This window comes from Brachyhypopomus gauderio, chromosome 8 (assembly GCF_052324685.1).
Source record: "Brachyhypopomus gauderio isolate BG-103 chromosome 8, BGAUD_0.2, whole genome shotgun sequence".
In the NCBI taxonomy this organism is placed as follows: domain Eukaryota; kingdom Metazoa; phylum Chordata; class Actinopteri; order Gymnotiformes; family Hypopomidae; genus Brachyhypopomus; species Brachyhypopomus gauderio.
The window spans coordinates 13,637,092-13,655,976 of record NC_135218.1 but is presented as its reverse complement, the minus strand read 5'-3'; the positions used below and the strand labels follow the sequence as shown (position 1 = coordinate 13,655,976).

Sequence of the window (18,885 nt, the reverse complement as noted above, 5' to 3'; positions counted from 1 at the left end):
GTATACCCTACACCCACAACCCTCTCCCTTTATACCCTACACCCACAACCCTCTCACTTTATACCCTACGCCCACAACCCTCTCCCTGTGTACCCTACACCCACAACCCTCTCCATTTATACCCTACACCCACAACCCTCTCACTTTATACCCTACGCCCACAACCCTCTCCCTGTGTACCTTACACCCACAACCCTCTCCCTTTATACCCTACACCCACAACCCTCTCACTTTATACCCTACGCCCACAACCCTCTCCCTGTGTACCCTACACCCACAACCCTCTCACTTTATACCCTACACCCACAACCCTCTACCTTTATACCCTACACCCACAAACCTCTCCCTTCATACCCTACACCCACAACCCTCTCCCTGTATACCCTACACCCACAACCCTCTCCCTGTATACCCTATACCCACAACCCTCTACCTTTATACTCTACACCCACAACCCTCTCCATTTATACCACACACCCACAACCCTCTCCCTTTATACCACACACCCACAACCCTCTCCCTTTATACCCTACGCCCACAACCCTCTCCCTTTATACCCTACGCCCACAACCCTCTCCCTTTATACCCTACACCCACAACCCTCTCACTTTATACCCTACACCCACAAACCTCTCCCTTCATACCCTACACCCACAAACCTCTCCCTTCATACCCTACACCCACAACCGTCTCCCTTTATACCCTCAACCCACAACCCTCTCCCTTTATACCCTACACCCACAACCCTCTCACTTTATACCATATGCCCACAACCCTCTCCCTGTATACCCTACACCCACAACCCTCTCCCTTTATACCCTAGATCCACAACCCTCTCCCTTTATACCCTACACCCACAACCCCCTCCATTTATACCACACACCCACAACCCTCTCCCTTTATACCCTACACTCACAACCCCCTCCATTTATACCACACACCCACAACCCTCTCCCTTTATACCCTACATCCACAACCCTCTCCGTTTATACCCTACACCCACAACCCTCTCTCTTTATACCTTAAACCCACAACCCTCTCCCTTCATACCCCCCAGTATTTCAAAGGGAAAGCAGTTACAAAAACTAGGTTAACCAATGGGAATCAGGTTAATGGTATAGACAACAGAGTACATACAGAGTGCATTTACACACAGGACTGCTACTTTTTTGGTGAAGTCTACAAACTTTCCCTGGCAAAAACAAAAAGCTACATGTAACGCTTACCCTGTAGCATAACCTTTCCCACTACACAACATGCTGCAAAATTAGACCAAACATGCCACACAAACACACTTATATAACCAAAATTCAAATGGTCAGTTTTATCCCATTGCTATGGGAACTTTTTGAGGCAAACCACCATTTGTTGCCCCCCATGGTTTTATGCAGGAACACCAGATCCTGTGTCCCCCACACAAACACATCTGGCCAATCCTACAATCAAATTTGATGGAAAAACCCAAAATGCATACCTACATACTAAGAGCACTTATCTAGGCTGTTATATATTTCATTCGACTGAATTTGATGCTTCTTGAATTTTCAAGCGAGGACCATCAAACCTGATGGAAAGCTTAAATTACTGATACAATGCACAATACTGCATGCTGATGGCACTTGACTATCTAACATGGCTGTGATGCCTTTATCCCTGTGTCATCCCACAGAAACCTGAATATTTGACTACTCCTTGAAATTTTTGAGTTCTATCTGAACTTAGAGGAATTATTAATCTTTTGACTCAGACAATGACTGCATTCCATACTGACAGCACACTGACTTTTTAACACGACTAACCCCTGTTTAATCCCTACTTCATTGCACGCCAACCAAAAATATTTTCAAGCTAGTCAACATCCTGTGATCTTATATTAGGCTTATAATTTCAGTAGTAGCACTGACCTCCCATTTTCCATTATTGCAGTTGCCTATTTTAAGCATGTTGGTGTGCTTAAACTGACCACTAATGATTCAGGGTCGAGGTTGAGGATAAGACATCAGGGTTTATGAAGAGATTATGAAGCCATCTGTCTTCTGTGTCAGAACAGGCTTTTCTGTAGTCACAAGATATGGAGGAAACAGTGGAGGGCTAAGATAACTGACCTCAAAATACCATAAGGATGTTATGAGCAAATTAATTCCAGTCTGAGATTTCATACTATTAGCTTGGCCAGCATAGCTAATGGCAGGTCAATTAGGAGTTCAGTTGCTGAGGGCAAAATTTCTAGCAGTTAGGAAAGTTGGGCTGTAAAATATATCACTGGACTCTAATCGAAATCAGACTTAGTAATACTTATAAATTTGTAATTATTTATTTGTTTATCTATCATTTTAATTATGTCTGTGATCTGATAGATTTTACAAGCGATTTTAATTATTTTTTGTTTTATACCCTTTCTTTCAGGCAAATATCCCAGGAGGACAAAAACTGGGAAAATAACATTCAAGAGCTACAGAAAAAGGTAAGACAAAACAAAAGCTAAAAAAAAACACATCAAATTATATAAAAAAAAGGTTCAGATGAACGTGAAAGATAACACTCATTCTTACACTAATCTTTCCACCCACATTTTCATTCAGTAACTCTCCGCTCTTCTTTCAGTAACCCCAAAGATCTGATGTTATTCTGTTCTGATTTTATCATCATAATGAAGAGATGGAGGTCTAATTTCTCTCGATCCTCCTGAACTACTGTTCAGAGTTCATAGCCGGTGTCAGAGAGGGCTCTCCATTGTTATACTCCATTGCTGATTCAGTCTCTCTTAATCTCTCTACAGCACAGAATAACAGACAAAATCCTACTGGTGAAGTGTGTGTCAGTGCTGGCCATAGTCATCTTCATGTTTTTCTTGAACTCCTTTGTACCTGGGATTCATCTGGAGCTGGGTGAGAGTTCAAGCTTCTAAGTGATTATATATAGACAAGTAATTACATATGATACATATATCCAAGTATAGTACAAATAGAAAATGTATGCTAATTAACCTAGCAATATTAGCGCAGGAGATAATTTGTACATGTATGAAACCATCTGTTGACAAAGTAATTATTTGCAGCTGGATTTAAAGCACAACAGAAGGCTATAAATAAAGCAGTACATTGCCAAGATAATGGGGGACATCAAAAAATATTTGCTTCATGCAGCGGAAGGGGTTTGCCTTCATTTTAGTCCTCTCTTGGTGGCTTAGTTTGATCCTAATGTCAAGAAAATTACATAGTTAATGGAACATGCAAGAGAGTGTCTGATGATAAGATTACATGACAATGAGTTCCCCCATGTTCTGTGACCCTCAGGGTACAATGTAGCTATAGAAGCCAGAGGGGGCATCTCTCTGAAGTGGGTGCGTGCTTAGGCTGTGTGATGATGACTCTGCTTAGACTTCTCACAGCATATGCCTTATCCATATTGCATTTCTGCAGCTATACACTACAGTGAGCTTGGTAGCTCTGGGAACTAATACTATAGACGTTATACCGTGAACTTTATGACTAAAGAACGAAATGTTAACTAAACACAAGTTGAGTGGGCAGATGAAATCATAAGATTTTAATCGTGATTTTTCTGGACTAATTAGGATTACAGTTGTTTGTGTAGTGACCAGCACCGAACAGTAAGAACAAGAGTTCATATCAAGTTGGACTTTGGGCTGAGATATTTTGTAACTGTCCATTTCACATTAACATAAAGTTATTTGTGAATTAACATTCTTTAGAGACTGATTAAAGATTGTACGTAAATGACAGACATCATAAAGAGCCCACACACATGTTAAACTGACACCACAAGCATGGATTATAATCCATATAATTATGGATTATATTTACTTTTGTTTTTATTTTTACAGTTTCAGTTCACACCCAGCCCTGGTTTCTTCCTCTCCCACCCCTGCCACTTCCAGTGCATGTCCCGGGTCACCCATCAGGGGCTGTAGCGTCACAACAGTTCACAGTCTACCCACAATGCTCAGTCTAACATTTCTGACTTTGTCAGGAGCTGGGAAGCGTTTCTGCATCTTACTCGGGATCAGTTCGAAGGGAAACTCGGCGGGACTGAATGAACGTTCAGATGAACAAACAGCGTCGCAATAAAAAGAAACCAGACTGTGTCAACCGCTGACAGAGCTGCATGATGATGATTCTTTCTGATGCAGTGTAGTCTGTCAGAAACAGAAAGTGTGGCACACTATCTAATCCTTATCTTTAGGCTGTTATCATCATTATATCCTCTATACAAAGTATTTTCGTTTTAGTCATTTAGTTTAAAAAGACACAGCCATAAAGCATTTTATTTTTCTTTTGGTGTTTCTGGAGTGTAAAATGTAAAGTTAAAGCTCTGCTTTGATTTGATATTATTCTATTTCACAATTTCACAGTTTCCTTCTACCTGGGGGCTTCATCTAATTAGCATCGCCTTTTATAGTCTGAAGTTGACCTATCCAGCACTTGGAGTAGTTAAATAACAGATAAGCACATCTCTTCATAACATGAAAACCTAGTAACGCAGCTCCATGTATACCCAGTCAACAGCGGCTTAAATCCGAAGATTTGTTTTAAATCTAGCATTAAACTAGCAACAGGAATACGAAATCCACTAATGTAATTCATCATAACTGCTCAGCCATAAACTTCCTTTGCTTTAAATATTGTCTAGACATAATTCATCGTTGCTGCCACCAACCCATACAAAGGCGATTAATTTGAGCACAGCTCCAGGGTAGCGTGTAGCAGCCCGCGGCGGCCCGGGTCGGGCAGCACGCGCGTGGTCTTTGAGGGGCTGAGACTGAGCTAACATCCCGCCTTCAAGACAAACAAGCGTGAGGAGGACGTCTGTAGGCCTCAGCTGGCGGACCGGCAAGCCGCAGTTGTTTTGCCAGTGATGAATGAGCTCATCTGACTCCTCCACTGCCTCTTTTAATTGCACAGCATGTCTGCTTCTCTCTCGCTCTCTGCTACATCCCCGCTAACCCTCCTCCCAGCCACCTTGATTTAAGAAATTGCTCCTTTTTGTCTGAATTTGTTAAAGGTGACTCTGCAGCGACATGAGTTCTTCACAAATCTTTTCTGTGGGAGATCATTGAAACTGTTGTTATGTAATAGTATTTAACACAGTACAACAGAAGGGAGAGGAGAAGGAGGCACTTCACTCTCAGGCCCTTCCTGGCCCTGAGTCCCTGCTCTCTGCTCCCTCTGCCTCTGCTCCCTCTCACCTCCCTCTTGTCAACGCCTGACCACCTGCCTCAAATGCTGATTTGCAATTAGCATCTCAACAGGGCTGCACCCACAAAGTCAAACACGCAGACCACACACTCACACACACACACACACACACACACACACACACACACACACACACACACACACACACACACACACACACGCACACACACACACACACACACACACACACACACACACACACACACACACACACACACACACACACACACACACACTCCATAAACACTTAAGCAACCTGTCTGGTTTTACATCCCAAAGAGCATTTTTTCTCCTCTTGCTATCTCCCTCCTCTCCTTTCCCTCTGATTGGTTTTCGTCGACCCTTCTATCTTTTCCTGCTCTCATTAGCCCTTTAACCAGCACTCACCTGGTTACTCACATTTTGCAAAATTGGGATGCATATTCACATATTCTCTGTTCCAAGGACAGGTGGGAAGATTGGGGATTTCTGCTAATGGCTATCAAATTCCAGCATATATATATATATGTATGTGTGTGTGTGTGTGTGTGTGTGTGTGTGTGAGAGAAAGGGAGATAGCTAGGATAATGACTGTTTGATTAGACTGACCAAACATAATCAGATACACTTTCTGCCTTACAACTGAGGCATATTACTCTGTTGCATTACCAAAGCATTAAGCAGAGAGACCAGGGAACCTTAGACGTCTTTGTTATCAGATACTGGAACAATCTCACATAAAAGCACTCATAGTGAGATTGGGACAGGAAATAAAACGTCAAGCAGACATTGAGAGATTTGGACATGAAAGTGTTCAAGACATCAGATGGAAAATAGTGTAATCTAAATATCAGCAAAGGAACAAAATGTTGATGTCAAGAACGGCTTTGTAAAAGTCCAGTGTTTTTCAACATCAATACCTTTATCATACTGGAGTATTAGAGAATAAATTGTGCATGAGAACCTTTTGACCTTCTTAAATAAAAATGTCCTAGTTCATCACAATAAAGAACATCCTGGACTCTCCTGAGTATGCCAGGACTTGATGTTCCTGCTGCATTCGATATATCAATATATATTTCTTTAAAAACCAATTTTCAACTCGCTGACACTAATCTACTTCACCTACTTAACACTTAACCAAGCACTCATATTTTTTTATGCCCCTGCTCTCCACATCACTTGTGAAGAGTTCCATGATGAGACGTTTATGGGCAGCACATTCAGTGGCTGGCCTGAAGCTGCCCTGCGGTGGTGGCCAGAAGACCTCTGATGGAGGCCTGTTGTACTGCCCATTATGCTGGGTGAACTCAGCCTGTGTTTGGCTGGCGCCATTTGGATGAATGATCCAAAGTGCTGATGTGTCATACACTTTCCTGCTGACTTTTGGCCATGCTGTCAGTAGGCCCTTTGGCCCTTTAAATCACATTATCTGCACGGCTGGTGTGACCACAGGTTTTCAGTCCATCCAAGCAGGAGCTCACCTGATTCCACCTGCTAAATCTCCCTCATGAAACTGCTGATCATTTGTATCAGGAACGAAATCCTGCAATGGCAATCAGCCTTTTCCCGTGAAATATCAAGTTTTCCATGAAATGGAGGAAAATTGGATTTATTGAGATTGTAAATCAGATACGTGCCTAAACTGCTCAGCACAAACTTAAAAGCACGCTAAGTATAGCAGTATCCATAATGTTGGCCGGAGAGAGATAGCTGAGGTACATGTTTGGCATTTAAAGCAACATGCAGAAACCACACATTACACATGAAGAATCTGTTACTTTTTAAATTCTGTACATTTGCCAGAGCTAAAGCCCAACAATGTAGAGGAACACTCTTTGTTTACTGAAGGTCCCTGCTAGTCACCATGCCTGAGTGATTCTTGTCTCCCCAGGCTGGATAGCTGTTTTGGGGGCTCTGTGGTTGCTGATCCTGGCTGACATCCAGGACTTTGAGATTATCCTTCACAGAGTGGAATGGGCCACGCTACTCTTCTTTGCGGCTCTGTTTGTGCTCATGGAGGTATGACCGTGTCCAACACCACCACTCCCCACCGAACCCCCCCCCCCCCCCCCCACTACATACTCGCCATATACAGTGGCCCAGATTGGGATGTGTGTGAGTACATATGCATATACAGGAAATATTCCAAGGTAATACATATACAGACAGTATACTGTAAGTAAAGACCTGCCTAGGCACTGTCCCTCTGAGCTGTAGAGAGAACCTGGGAACCCTCATAAAAGAGACCGTGTCAGCAGGAGAAGTGCTTGCTGGGCTGTTTGCTGTTGCTGTTTTAATCCTTTGTTTAGGGAGAAGGATGAGTCAGTGGGCAGGGAGTTCCACCCTGGGGCACTACAAGGAGCTTAACGCAGCTCCAAGATAAACTGTTGACTTGCCACATAAGAGCTAACCAACACAGACACTGCACTGTCACTGTCACCAGACTGCAAAACCAAGGGTGTGCCAACACATGGACACTTGAGCGGGCTACCTGGACCACGGGGCTCTGTTCAGACAGGGCTGTTAAATGCTGCCCTGCGTCTTCTCCTGTTGTCTCTGTTTTGGATCCTCACAGCCTAATGAGTTTCTCTTTGTGTTTCTAAGGCTCTGGCCCAACTGCAGCTCATTGACTACATTGGGGAGCAGACAGCAGCGTTAATAAAAGTGAGTCTATGACTAGGAAACCTGGAAGTCGTGCACGTGCATGTATGTGGTTTAAGTGGCACTTTGTTCTGGTGGTAAAGTTATAGAAAGTGAACACAACATGGCATTTCGTTTCTTTGGGTTATCGATCCAGTATTGGCCCGTTTTCGTACCTGTAAAGAGGTGTGAATGGTTCACCCAGCCGAATGTGGAGACACAGTATATGCCTAAGTGAGCGTGTGCTTATTCTCCAGATTTACTCTTGATTGCAGTTTTCATTTGGGTCGGGTGGGTCATATTACAGTTGTAGAGATTTGCTCAGGCACTGTGGCGGGCGGCTGGGGGAACACACACTGATGGCCGTCAGCATGTGTTTGGGGGGGGCCTTTTACACTCAGGGTAATTACTCATGACAGGTGCTGCTGGGGAGAGCTGAGGCATTAGCCCTCCTACACTGAGATGCCTGATGAGAGGGGGGGGGGGGGGGATGCAATGGTGTGGAGAGGGTGTCTGTATAGTATTGAAGAAACTGAGAGTGGGAGGGTACAGAGAAACCTGGAGACTTGGGTGTGTGTGTGTGTGAGAGAGAGAGAGAGAGAGAGAGAGAGAGAGAGAGAGATAGTTACGCCTGAGAGTAACAGACTGTGGGTGCAGTGATAATGAGTCCAGTGTGTCTGTGTCACACACAGCCTGTTAGACCGCCCGCCCACCTCAACGCTGGCATTCATAGGCGTGTGAAAACTGTGGGGTTGACACAAAGAGAGACGTGTGTGTTTGTGTTCGTGTTTACCGAAAGCAGAATGTTTGGTGGTGACATGGCTGTGGTGTTATCTGTTCTACCAGGCGGTGCCAGAGGGGGATCGTCTGGCCATCGCCATCATCCTGGTCATGTGGGTCTCCGCCCTGGTCTCCTGTCTCATAGACAACATCCCCTTCACTGCCACTATGGTAAGGAGCTCTGCTGCACATCAGCACATGCACAGATCAGCACACAAACATACGCGCACACATATGCACACGTACATATACACTCACGTGTGTGCACACAGTTATGCACACACACAAATATAGACACAGACGGGGACATGAGCACACACACACACACACACACACACAAAATCAGACGCACCTACGAACACGTATACATGTGTGCACACAAACAAGATGTCTCTCTACATGGTGCCAACTAATCAGGGAGGCTGGTGATATAGGCCCAGCTGATATAGGCCCAGCTGATATAGGCCCAGCTGGTATAGGCCCAGCTGATATAGGCCCAGCTGATATAGGCCCAGCTGGTATAGGCCCAGCTGATATAGGCCCAGCTGATATAGGCCCAGCTGGTATAGGCCCAGCTGATATAGGCCCAGCTGGTATAGGCCCAGCTGGTATAGGCCCAGCTGATATAGACCCAGCTGGTATAGGCCCAGCTGATATAGACCCAGCTGGTATAGGCCCAGCTGGTATAGGCCCAGCTGATATAGACCCAGCTGGTATAGGCCCAGCTGGTATAGGCCCAGCTGGTATAGGCCCAGCTGATATAGACCCAGCTGGTATAGGCCCAGCTGGTATAGGCCCAGCTGATATAGACCCAGCTGGTATAGGCCCAGCTGGTATAGGCCCAGCTGGTATAGGCCCAGCTGATATAGGCCCAGCTGGTATAGGCCCAGCTGATATAGGCCCAGCTGGTATAGGCCCAGCTGGTATAGGCCCAGCTGATATAGGCCCAGCTGGTAGTTGTTTCTCTCCTATAAGTGCGGTGAACTGTCCAGGGATCCTGTGCTGGAGACAGTGTGTGGTGGTCAACCTGTGTACATCCTGGCTTGGTGGTATTGTGGAAAAAGAACACTGTGCAATGTTCTATTTAATCTGAAGCAAAACCCATCACTAACCATCATTATTGTTCATCGTAACCACCATAAAATAGAAGATACTTAAATATGCCTAATACATATTAAATGTGTCTAAATATATGCTTAATGCATATGAGAAATATTTCATAATGTTTTGAAATCATGCCTGGAATTTGAATTCCGTAAAATAATAAATGTTCATGCTTGATGCAGTGTTAGAATATTCCCTTTGAAATCCACTATGGAAACACGGAACTGAAAGTGTTTTGTGGGCTGACCTTGTTATTGCTGCTCCTCTCGGGCTCTCGTGCCTCGTCCCTGCACAATGTGGTGGCTGCCGCTGCCATGCGTCTGGGAAGGTGAGGAGCTGGAGACTCTGCCAGGCCCTATCTGGCCTGCAGCACCAGCTCCTGGTGCCGCGGTCCAGAGTGGCGGGTCTGGCCGGGTGGACACGTGGACCTACTGCCAGACAGAGCAACGCGGTGGACAACAGCAGATATTGCTTAGAGCCAGCAAAATTAGCTTTCTAAAGGGCAGCTAATGCTGGCCAATGATTCGTTCAGTGTGAATTCAGCGTAAAACTCAGATTTGAGGATCATAAAATTGATATTTGAGTTACATTTGAAATATTTATGTGCCTTCTGGTGTCCTGGAACTGTGGAACAGTGAATGTTGATGCAGGTAAACTATGCTTACATGTTTTATGACTTTTTTTCAGTGTGGAATTTGTACGTCCACTGAGGTGATGCAGGGCTGTTTTTATTATTAAAACTATCAGCTAATTTATGTTATTCTTGATTCTAAAAAATGGAATTATGGAACTATTTTAATAAGTAAAAGTATAGTAAGGTATAGTAAGTAAGGTATATAGAGTAATGAAAAATCACTGACCTTGTCCCTCTGTTTAATTAATTAATTTCCCCTCTCAAACCTACTTTCTGAAAGGACAGTGTAAACATGATGTATTTGTTGAGAGGTGTTGAGAGGCTACAGCTTTAACATTGACACTGCAGAGCCTCTTCAAGTTCAGGAAGAATAAGCCCCTCCCCTTTTCCTATCATCTCTCCCTCTTTGTTCATTGGCTGGCTTCAGCAGTCGTGACACATCCAAATGTATGTTTGGATTAAGTATGTGATCTCTGGTTTTCTCACAATCAGTGTGTGTACAGTGCTGTGTGTGCAATTACTTCCTGTTGTGTGACAACACATAATTAAACACTTTACTTTCATCCTATCTTCCATTGCTGTTTCTCTGAGGTTACTCAGATAAAATGACCTCAGGAGTAATACTACAGCAGGGGGATTTTGAACACTTATCACAAGTCAGAACCGTGACCTTTCGTGGTGAACTTACAGTGCCACTGTGAGCCAAATAAGCTTCATAGTGCAAAACGTATACAGTATGTTTACTGAATTAATATAAGAATCAGAACAATTCATGCATCTTAATTAGTCTTGATGATGGTTTAGGGAAATTAAACATTACTTCTCTTTCCTTAATGTTCTTTGCTGTTGGGAAATAGTGCCTGTTTCTGCTCTAAGAATCATTGTTAACAGATCTGAAGGCACACGCGTCCCCTTCATGTTGCTCAGGAAGGAACAACAGACCTGCTGTGATTATGAACATTAGAATCTTGTTCTTTTTTCCAAATACTTCTCTCGCAGACAGTATAATGAATGTCTAAATAAGTTAATTGTAAAACAGACAGTTAGCAATAAACAATACATGCTATGACAACAGAGATGGTATCTAATACATCTGAAGGGACTTTTGTGTTAGGTCAAGGGCTTCTTCACTATTTCCAGATGAAATCTGAATAGTTATTTGTGTTCCACAGGGAAGATAAAACTGCTATTTTCTTGTCGGCTCAATTGTAAGGTTGTTCTGCCTTTCTGGGCCCTCCCTTCCACAGCGGTCATGTCACAGCTCAATGGGCTGCATGGCAAATGTAGTAGAAAATGTAATCACAGTTGTGCTGGGTAATTTATTCAAGGCTATTGCAGCTGAGGCTATGGAGAGATCCACCACAAACACACAGTGGGCCATGTATTAAATTCTCTAATGGCAGGATTATTTTGAAAGTAGAGCCCTCTTGAAGAATATGTGTATGGATCAAGCAACAGTGACAGACAGTGGAACTGGTGTCGCACAAGCTGTGTGTGTGTGTGTGTGTGTGTGTGTTTGTGTGTGTGTGTGTGTGTGTATTTGTGTTGCATTTGTGTATGTGTATCTGTGTGTGCTTCTGGAGGACAGATGGAGAGAGGTTGAGAGAGAAAAAAGAGAGAGATATCAATATGTCAGAGCCACAGGATAACATTGAGTGCTTCTTGTAATCTTGCTCCTATTGGTGGCTACCACTAAATCCCTTTTGATTCTGTGCATAATTTTACTTTTTGGCTGAGAAAATCCATGAGCCTTAAATGTATGTTTCTGGGGTGCCAGGACACAACGCCCCTGATTTATTGTGGGTCTTAAAAAACTAGTTGTCACATGCTGTGGTGATGGTTATTGGCGAAGATGTACAGAATGGTAGAGATAGAGTAATTGTAGTAATTTTGGGCTAATTACAGATCGGTACAGCTGATGTTGAACTCAATTCAGTACAACTGATGTTAACATACACTGCAGATGTGCGGTGCTGATGGAGGTATGAATCACTAGAGATGACTGCAATAGAAATGGAAACCTGTCTAAACTGCAATCAGTCCCTAGTGCCCTAGTCTCCCCACACTAGTGTCCTAGTGTCCCCTCACTAGTGCCCTAGTGTCCCCTCTCCCTAGTATTTATTATTTATTGCATTTGATTTGCGTTGCTGCACACTCTTGCACTTTATGTACAGTACATAGTCCTGTGCAGTCCTACTGTCTTATGTATATAGTCCTGTGCAGTCCTACTGTCTTATGTATATAGTCCTGTGTAGCCCTACTGTCTTATGTATATAGTCCTGTCTAGTCCTACTGTCTTATGTATATAGTCCTGTGTAGCCCTACTGTCTTATGTATATAGTCCTGTCTAGTCCTACTGTCTTATCTATATAGTCCTGTGTAGCCCTACTGTCTTATATATATAGTCCTGTGCAGTCCTACTGTCTTATGTATATAGTCCTGTCTAGTCCTACTGTCTTATGTATATAGTCCTGTCTAGTCCTACTGTCTTATCTATATAGTCCTGTGTAACTCTACTGTCTTATGTATATAGTCCTGTTTAGCCCTACTGTCTTATGTATATAGTCCTGTGTAGCCCTACTGTCTTATGTATATAGTCCTGTCTAGTCCTACTGTCTTATCTATATAGTCCTGTGTAGCCCTACTGTCTTATATATATAGTCCTGTCTGGTCCTACTGTCTTATGCAGCACCTGGTCCTAAGCATTGTTATTTCATTGCGAACCATCACATATTCATAGGGTTGAAATGCCAAAAAACATTTGACTTGGAAAGCCACGCAAAAAATGTTCAGCCAGCATGTGACAAACTTTGCAAAATGTTTTTTTTTAACAGTTGCCAAAATGTGGACCTTGTTTCTGTCCTGCTAAGTATATTAAGGATACTGAACATTTAAGTGGCAGCACAGAAGTGTTTTGACTGTTGTCTGGATTAGCTGTCTTGGCTGACACTTAGTGTTGAACTTGATGCTGTTGATTCAGTGTGTGTAATGGAGGATTATTGACTTCTTACCCATGAGCAGCGTGACACAAAAATATGACTCAGTCTGGAAAAGCAGGCACGTGAGAGTTAATATGCTGTATAGATGCTGTTTTGAAAAAGTTCAAATAAAGTGACATTGTCCTTAACATTTCCATCTGGAGAGCCCTGCAAAGCTTTAGATAAATCGTAGAATGTTTAGTCTCCAAATACTCTCCTAATCTCCACATTTAATTCCAGATTCCAGTGCTGCTCAACCTCAGTCAGGATGCAGATGTCAACCTCCCTGTGAAACCTCTCATCTTCGCCTTGGCCATGGGAGCCTGTTTAGGAGGTTAGTACCACCTCTAGCACTGCCCACAACAGGCGTTATATTTCAGCAGGCTCAGGTGAATCAAGGCACTTGTCCTAAATCAGGGAGGATAATGCTGCCATTGCTAAATATGTGCCACACAGGCTAGTGTCGAGAATGAATGTTTCATCTGATTTAACGATGATTCGACGGCTGATTTAACGATGGCATCCCTGTACAGATTTGAACTGTATTCCATGCATCGCTCTCTCCCAGGCCTACGGGTAGTCAACACAGAGTCCCTGTCAACTCTCCTTTGCAGTGTTGTAGCAGATGAAAGAGAGAATTTGTGCCTTTTCCTACTGAAAGCCTTCCTTATATAGGAACATTGTCAAGGCCATGCGTGTGTGTGTGTGTGTGTGTGTGTGTGTGTGTGTGTGTGTGTGTGTGTGGGAGGGGAGAGAGGAGCCACGCAGCAGCATAATGGCCTAATAGGGTTTAGTGTGCTGGGTGAGCCTGGGGTGCTCCTAGTCTATGGAGCACAGCAGCAGGTGCCTGGCTCCATTGGCACCATGGCACCATGTCAGCCCTAAGCACTAGTGAGGGCAAAACACCGCACAGTCTTTGAGAGAAAAAGAATGAAAGGAGGATTTTGGAGATGGAGATGGAGATCTGCATATCCTCTGTTTTTGAAAAGCCCTGCATGGAAATCTGAAGACGTGTGTGAGTGTGATGTGAGTCCAGTGAGGTAGCGGATGAGAAGAGGAGCCCTCTGGACTTCATCAGACAGTAATCCTACCTGAGGGCTGAAGTAGGGACTGGAGATCCTCTCCAAAGCATTCGTCCCTGGAGCAGGAGCAGAGAAAACCACGTTCCCTGCTCACCGTTAAAGGTCACGGCGCGTTGTTGATCATCCCAAAGAAGTCACCGCTCAACAGCCTAATACTGCAATCAGCTGGGCAAAACATGCAGTAAAAATGTCTTAGGCTTGGAAACGTGGTGTACTCAATTTTACTACCTAATCTTTCCTGTATACTCCCTTGAATCTTATATTTAAGTATATATATTATGTATATATATTTTTCCCACTCACCCTCCCCTGGGTGGTCTTTTATCCTTCAAACTTGGATCCTTAGCCTGGTTCTAGGGTAGAATTTTAGCTGTTCTCAAGACTGCATGCTTCAGGATGGAGATCTCAGATGTTGCCGTTGTCCCAGTTTGTGGGTCACAGCCCCATTGTTGTCTTCACCTTCCGCATCTTTTCTAGCTCTTCTCCCAGCCCTTTGGTATTTCTGGAGCTCTTCGTGTCCCTTGTTCCTGATGTTTCCAGCACTTGGGACTGGTGCATCCATCACTACGACGCTCTTTGTCCCTCACTGCTATGTCCAGTTGTTTAGTCATTGCCATGTTGTCAGTGCGTATCTGGAAATCCCACAAGACCCTTGCTCAGCTACTCGACACCACCTGTGGGACTGTGTCCTACTTTAACCATGGAACCTCCATCTTGTACTCAGCACAGATGATTTTGTATACTATGCCAGCCACTTGGTAATGACGTTTGATGTACACTCTGCCTGTGAGCATCTCACCTCCCACTGTTATGTGCTGGACTGTCTCAGGGGCGTCTTTGCACAGCCTGCATCTGGGGTCCTGCCTGGTGTGGTGTGGTGTCTCCTAACCCTAATTCAAACCCAACCTAACTCTAACTCTAACCCTAATTCAAACCCAACCTAACTCTAACTCTAACCCTAATTCAAACCCAACCTAACTCTAACTCTAACCCTAATTCAAACCCAACCTAACTTTAACTCTAACCCTAATTCAAACCCAACCTAACTCTAACTCTAACCCTAACTTCTATTGTCATTCATCTTTGTTCATCTTGTATTCAGATCTTGCTCCTGTGCTGCCATGATTAGTGCTGTTGTGCTGTTTTGTAATGCAGCCTTTACCAGCCGGGTTTATCCTGGGGTTTATCCTCTCTTGATCCTCCCATGATTGGTGGATTGATCGAGAAAGAGAGAGAGAGAGAGAGAGAGAGAGAGAGAGAGAGAGAGAGAGAGAGAGAGAGAGAGAGAGAGAGAGAGAGAGAGAGACAGAGAGAGAGAGAGAGAGAGACAGAGAGAGAGAGAGACAGAGAGAGAGAGAGAGAGAGACATATCTATATATATACAGTACACACTCACAGTTGAAGGACTTCTATCTGAAACATCCTGTTTTTCTAGAAACCTTGGGTACTTCATTACACACACACACAGAGAGAGAGAGGAGAGAGATAGATAGATAGATAGAGAGAGACATAAACTTGTGTTTCACTACAATTTTTTATTAATATATTTTTACAGTATATATATGTATATATATACACACACACACAGATTATATATTATATATATATACGTGTGTGTGTGTGTGTGTGTGTGTGTGTGTGTGTGTGTGTGTGTGTGTATGTATATAAATACACAAAATACACACATACAGTTGAAGGATTTCTGTCTGAAACATCCTGTTTTTCTAGAAACCTTGGGTAATTCATTACAGAGAGAGAGAGAGAGAGAGAGAGAGGGAGAGAGAGAGAGAGTTTATAACCTTTAGTGAAGGTTTCATGTTTTTGGCCAAAGGTCCTTCATCAGCTATTCAAGAAAAGTGCTTTACATACATAACTGTTGAAGGACCACTGTCCAAAATGTCCTGTTTCTCTGTCACTCCAGTTTTCAATATCTCCATCTCTACTACAGCACTATGCAGTTTCTCTTCTGTGGATATGTAAATATAATATACCTGAAATATAGGAAAGATAAATAAAGCAAAGAATTGCCTATCAACATTAAAGTGTATCCTTATTAAAAAATTAAAAAGCACTGATCATTCATGTCTTTGGTTTCTTGCAGGTAATGGCACACTGATTGGTGCGTCTGCTAATGTCGTATGTGCTGGAATTGCTGAACAGCATGGTTATGGATTCTCTTTCATGGAATTTTTCAGGTATGTTAGTATAATTTTTTTTTTTAGCTTTTAACTTCTTGGACTGCAACTTAATAAAGTATAGCAATGTTCCCATGTCTGTTGTTGACAACATGCCACAATGCTGATGGGAGTAAGACAAACACACACACACACACACACACACACACACACACACACACACACACACACACCACAGACTCCAACTTTAATGTGATTTTGAGGATTTTTTGTCCGGATTACACTACTCCTAACACTCCAGTGTGTTACAACTTCATCAACACATCTCGAGGTGTAATGAAGGTGAAATAGTCTTATTTCTCACTATTTAATCCAAGGAAGCATTGTAAACAGTGTTAGCCACAGTGTGATATTGTGCCTGTGGAACATCAGTACCTCCAGCTCCTGGTTTCCTTACGGTCCTGTATTGGGTTGAACTGGTTGTGCTCTTTCATCTTGATCCAGTGCAAGAGTGACCTTCCCTTCGCATGACTGCAGGCTTCTAAAGGGTCTCCAATCTTGACCTTGCCATGACCCTAGCCCTACTTGGATAGGGTTACATGTACATGGGACCCTGGATTCATTTAACCTTTTACAGGTGGTCTCTTTGATTTTTATTTCTGCCTATATAGGCCATGTCTGTGTTTCTTCTGTCCTCTCCTAAGAGGAGAGGTAATACAAGCTGAATTACCCTCTTTGGTTGGTGTGACGTGCGGAGGAACGGACACGACACGTAGCAGAAGGTGCAAACACGAACTTTACTTTGACAATGAACACGTAGCTTCACTGCGGTGGCGCAAGCACAACAAAGTGACACTCACACTGGCATGAAACTTAGACAAAGACGAGCACACGACACTGCGCGAACGCACATTAAATAAGTGAGTTACACAGACCCACGTGACCTCGAGACAAGGCACAGGTGTAACAAACGAACACGCTCACAAACAACCCACACCCACGGAAGTACAAACATGGACATAACAGCACGCAGACGACGTCATGACACGCCCACAGGGAAGGGTCCGGAGCTTTCACCGTGACAGAACCCTCCGCCAGGGGCTCGCTACTCCCGGAGCGTCCCGCGTAGCCGGGAAGCCCCGAACCAACACCGACGGGGCAGGTCCGGAGCCGCCGGGATCGTGAGCCTCCGAGAGCAGTCACCCCCGACGGCGGGAACCGCCGCGAACAGCTCTAGCACACCCTCCCTGGGAAGACAGGGGAGAAAACGTTAAACAATGGCACGCTGACAAACACACACACTGGAACATGAAACACAAATGGCACAAAAGGGAACAGTGGGTTAGGGAGACACAAGGGGACAGACAGAAACACCGGAACACACACATTCAGCCCCGAAGCCAGGCTTCCCGCCTGAGGCAACGCCGGTAGCGGCGCGAAGGCTCCGAGGGCTGGAGACGCTGCAGCAGGCGGTGCTCCTCCCGCCTGTTGCGCCCGCTCACCGCCAGGTGCCGCACGGCCGGCGGACGCGCTGGGTGGAGCGCGACTGGTCGACCGCTTGGGGCCAGTCCCTCCGGCGGGCGCTCGAGGGGCGGCGTGACTGTCCGACCGCTTGGGTGCCGTGCTTCGGTCGGACGCGCGGGGTGCAGCGCGACTGGTCGACCGCCTGGGGGCGGGCGCTCGAGGGGCGGCGTGACTGTCCGACCGCTTGGGTGCCGTGCTTCGGTCGGACGCGCGGGGTGCAGTGCGACTGGTCGACCGCCTGGGGGCAGCACACCTGGCGGACGCGCGAGGTGCAGCGCGACTTTTAGCCCGCTTGGAGGCAGCGCGACCGGCGGGTCTCACAGCGACCTTCCTCCCGGGTCCGTGACTCCCTCCTCTGGGAGAACCGTAGGGGCTTGCTGCGCGATAGGCCTGCCGGCGCTCCCTCTCCGGGAATCTCCCGTAGGAAGCCCCTCCCTTGCCAGGCCAACCCCCTCTTGGACCGGTATCGGGGGTGGTGTCCATCTCCGGCTCCTCCTCCTCGGCCACGCTCCAGTCCATGGACCGAGCGGGGGTCTCGCATCGGGAGTGGTCCATGGGCTCCTCCTCGCAGGAATCCCCACTCACCGATGCGAACGAACTGTCCGGTCCGCTCCCTCCCCCTTTGTATACCGTCGGGAGCGAACATACAGACGGGGGGCTCTCCCCCTCGCTCTCCTCACCGTAGTCAGATGGGAGGGGACTGACGTCATCCCCCCCGTAACGAACGGTGCTCTCCGAGCATACGGACGGGGAATACTCCTCCTCGGAGTCCACGCCTGTCGCCTCGCACTCCGTTGGCGGAGCACT

General features: G+C 45.2%; 1 protein-coding gene across 2 annotated transcripts in view; it reads left to right on the top strand.

The window, feature by feature from the left end:
• The window catches only part of oca2 (oculocutaneous albinism II), a 75,148-nt gene that overhangs the window by 39,972 nt on the left and 16,291 nt on the right, over positions 1–18,885 (top strand). For both annotated transcript variants that reach the window (XM_077014716.1, XM_077014715.1), the window contains exons 17-23: positions 2,407–2,464; positions 2,780–2,888; positions 7,093–7,220; positions 7,806–7,865; positions 8,688–8,792; positions 13,578–13,671; positions 16,521–16,614. In XM_077014716.1, coding sequence (XP_076870831.1) covers positions 2,407–2,464; positions 2,780–2,888; positions 7,093–7,220; positions 7,806–7,865; positions 8,688–8,792; positions 13,578–13,671; positions 16,521–16,614 — 648 coding nt within the window. The remainder of the gene's footprint in view (positions 1–2,406; positions 2,465–2,779; positions 2,889–7,092; positions 7,221–7,805; positions 7,866–8,687; positions 8,793–13,577; positions 13,672–16,520; positions 16,615–18,885) is intronic.